Raw genomic sequence first — 3072 nt, forward strand, 5'->3', positions numbered from 1 at the left:
ATTGGCTAAACATTGAGTTGTAATCAATGGGCAATTGGGGCTGGCTTTGCCAATTGGTACTTGGCTGGATGGTAAGAACACATCTTTAGTAGATATGGCTTTATTGTGGTTCATGTCTGCTCTTGAAGTGTAGTTTAATGGTAGTTATCTTGGCATAATGGCCAACCCTAGTAGTTGTCATATGAATTAGGTACATCACTTAAATTATTTACAAGTACTGTGACTGTTTTCTTCATTAGTAGTATGGGATAAATCCAACAGATTGGGACTGTCAACGGCAACTATGGAAGGGTAGAACTGGAGGTGATCAAGGGTTTAGAACTTCATCTTGTTGCCAATGTAATCTTTTTGTATAAAGCTAGTTTATGATGTAACTTGAAGTCACTTTAAATTATATTTTTCTTTTCTAGTTAGTTCTGGGTACCAATATCAATTGTGAATTCATTCTGTATTACTTTTTGAATTCTGATTAATGGAATTATAAAATTATCACAATAATAATAATTTAGCATCAATTTTTTTTTTTTGAATATCATCACTCTTTTCACACATACATCTGTGTGAGTTGAAGGTATTTTTTTTTGAGAAACTGGAATTCATTGAAAAATGATCAAGGATTACATGAGGACGGAACAACCATCCTTAATTCTAAAACTAGGCCCTTATATCAGCCTGGGTACATTCCAGCAGCCATAATGGCAATTGATCAGACCAAGTACAAGTGTTACGCTGCCTAATAGCATAACTTGCAAGTTCATGGGCAACTCTATTACATTCCCTTGGGATATAGCCACAAAAGATTGTACTAAAATGCCGCATCAATAGTTTGATCACTTCCACCAGGTGCCCGTCAATTGCAAGGTTCTCCTCATCTATTTGAATTGCTTGTATTATTGCCTGAGCATCCGATTCAAGTTCCAAAGCATTATACCCTTGCTCCAACGCCAATTGTAACCCACATGAGATTGCCAAAATCTCTGCATGTCTAGGAGTAGTGACACCAAAGAGAGGAATGGTTCTTGCCACCGCGATTTCCCCTCTGTTGTTTCTAATAACAACCCCGGCACCACCAACTCTGTTATTGGGTACAAATGCACCATCAGTATTCACCTTAACAAAGCCTTGTGAAGGAGGTTTCCAGCGTTTTTGTTTCTCTGTTGCTCCCCTACCCGTGGATATCATCACTGCTCTAGACTCATCATGACTACTCTTTGCCAGTTTGTACGAATAGAGCGCATCAAATCTTTTATTCTCAAAGACCCATTTATTTCTATCATGCCAAATTCTCCACATAATAAAAGCAAACAGATCAAGCTCCTCTTGTACAAGTACCCAGCTGGCATGGTCAAAGAATTCCATGACAGAATTTTCCTTCCAAGTAGAAATGATACTACTGAAAGGAGATAAGGCCCACATCATTTTTGCATGCTTACAATTAAAGAGAGCATGAATACTTGTCTCACCTTGGCATCCACAACGTGGACAAGATGCATCCACCATAATGTGACGTCTATTTAGGGTAGCTTTGCATGGGAGAATATCCTTCATAGCCCGCCACATGAAAATCTTAACTCTCTGGAACCTTTAGTTTCCACAGCCTTTGCCACATCTTTTCCATCACCTTCATATCAGATCCTTCGCCAACTGTTTCCTCTCTCAACTCCATATCTATAGCCAAATTATAGCCACTAGAAACTGTGTACTCCCCCTTTGCTGTGAAATGCCATATCCACCTATCCGATTGTTGCCTTCCCGGAAGTGGAATGGAAAGAATTGCCTCCGCATCCCCGGACACAAAGTGTTCTCGGATAAAGGCTTCATTCCATCCTCCTGCCCCCGACATCAAAAAGCTTACCGGAGTATCCAATGCCACACTTGCCGGAGTGTACGGTTTGAAACTTACGGGTCTCGGTACCCATGGGTGACTATAAATCCCCGTAGTTTCTCCATTTCCAATCCGTCGACGGATACCCCTCCATAATAACTCTCTACCCCACATAAGTGACCTCCATGTGTAAGAAGTATCCCTGCCTTTGTTTGCTATCAACAAACTTGAAGTAGGGAAATATTTTGCTTTCATCACTCTGGACACCAAGCTTCGTTCATCATGGACCAATCTCCATACTTGTTTAGCTAGTAAGGCTTGGTTAAACAAACTAATGTTTCTAAGTCCCAAACCTCCCTTCTTCTTCGGGGCACAAACTGATTTCCAGTTCAACCAATGCAATCCCCTTGAACTTTTCGATCCACTCCACCAGAAATTGCTCATTAAAGAATCCATCTCTTGACAAAGTGTCACAGGAACTTTAAATACACTCATTGTATATGAGGGAATAGCTTGTGCCACAGATTTTAGTAGAACCAATTTTTCTGCCTTAGACATCAAATTTTCTTTCCACCCTGTAACTCTCTTACGCAACCTGTCCTTGACTTTCTTGAAAGCAGACTTCTTATTCCTCCCAACGATTGTGGGTAGTCCCAAATAACTTTCATGGAATGGCACAATAGGCATTTGCAGAAGACCACTATACTCAGACAGTTCTACTTCCCCCACTTGAGAATTGAAAGCCACTGCTGATTTCTCAAAACTGACCATTTGACCAGATGCTTTTTCATACAGAGCCAGAATTTCCTTCAATTTGTTGCAAGCGTGTGTAGAGGCTTCCAAAAATAATAGGCTATCATCTGCAAAGAAAAGGTGAGTTATAGATGGTGCAGTCTGCGCAACTCTGATCCCCCTTATCTCACCATAAAGTTCTGCTTGCTGAAGGTATTTCACACTGACTGATGCATTAAAATATTATTTTCATCTCAAACAGATTATGTAAAATTTAACTATGTATGATGGAAGACAAGTGGGACCCACACAAAATTTCACACGGACTCTAAAAATCGTGTGAGTAGAGCATTAGCGCCCCCTCTGAAGGCAACCGAAAAATAATCCGTGCTCGTAGGTAAAGTCTTTTACATACTGAAATCCGTGTGAGAAAGCCTTATCTCACACAAATTTAAATCTGTGAGTAATTAGTGTTTTGTAATTAGTGACGCCACCAAGGATCTGGTTCTATATAT

General features: G+C 40.1%; 1 protein-coding gene across 1 annotated transcript; it reads right to left on the reverse strand.

Annotated features, from left to right (window-relative positions):
• Window positions 1-654: 654 nt before the first annotated feature.
• LOC133711695 (uncharacterized) lies at window positions 655-1419 on the reverse strand. Its single transcript, XM_062137797.1, has one exon. It carries the CDS (start codon window positions 1417-1419, stop codon window positions 655-657), a length of 765 nt encoding a protein of 254 aa, XP_061993781.1.
• Window positions 1420-3072: the final 1653 nt, after the last annotated feature.

Source organism: Rosa rugosa, chromosome 5, assembly GCF_958449725.1.
Source record: "Rosa rugosa chromosome 5, drRosRugo1.1, whole genome shotgun sequence".
Classification (NCBI taxonomy): Eukaryota; Viridiplantae; Streptophyta; class Magnoliopsida; order Rosales; family Rosaceae; genus Rosa; species Rosa rugosa.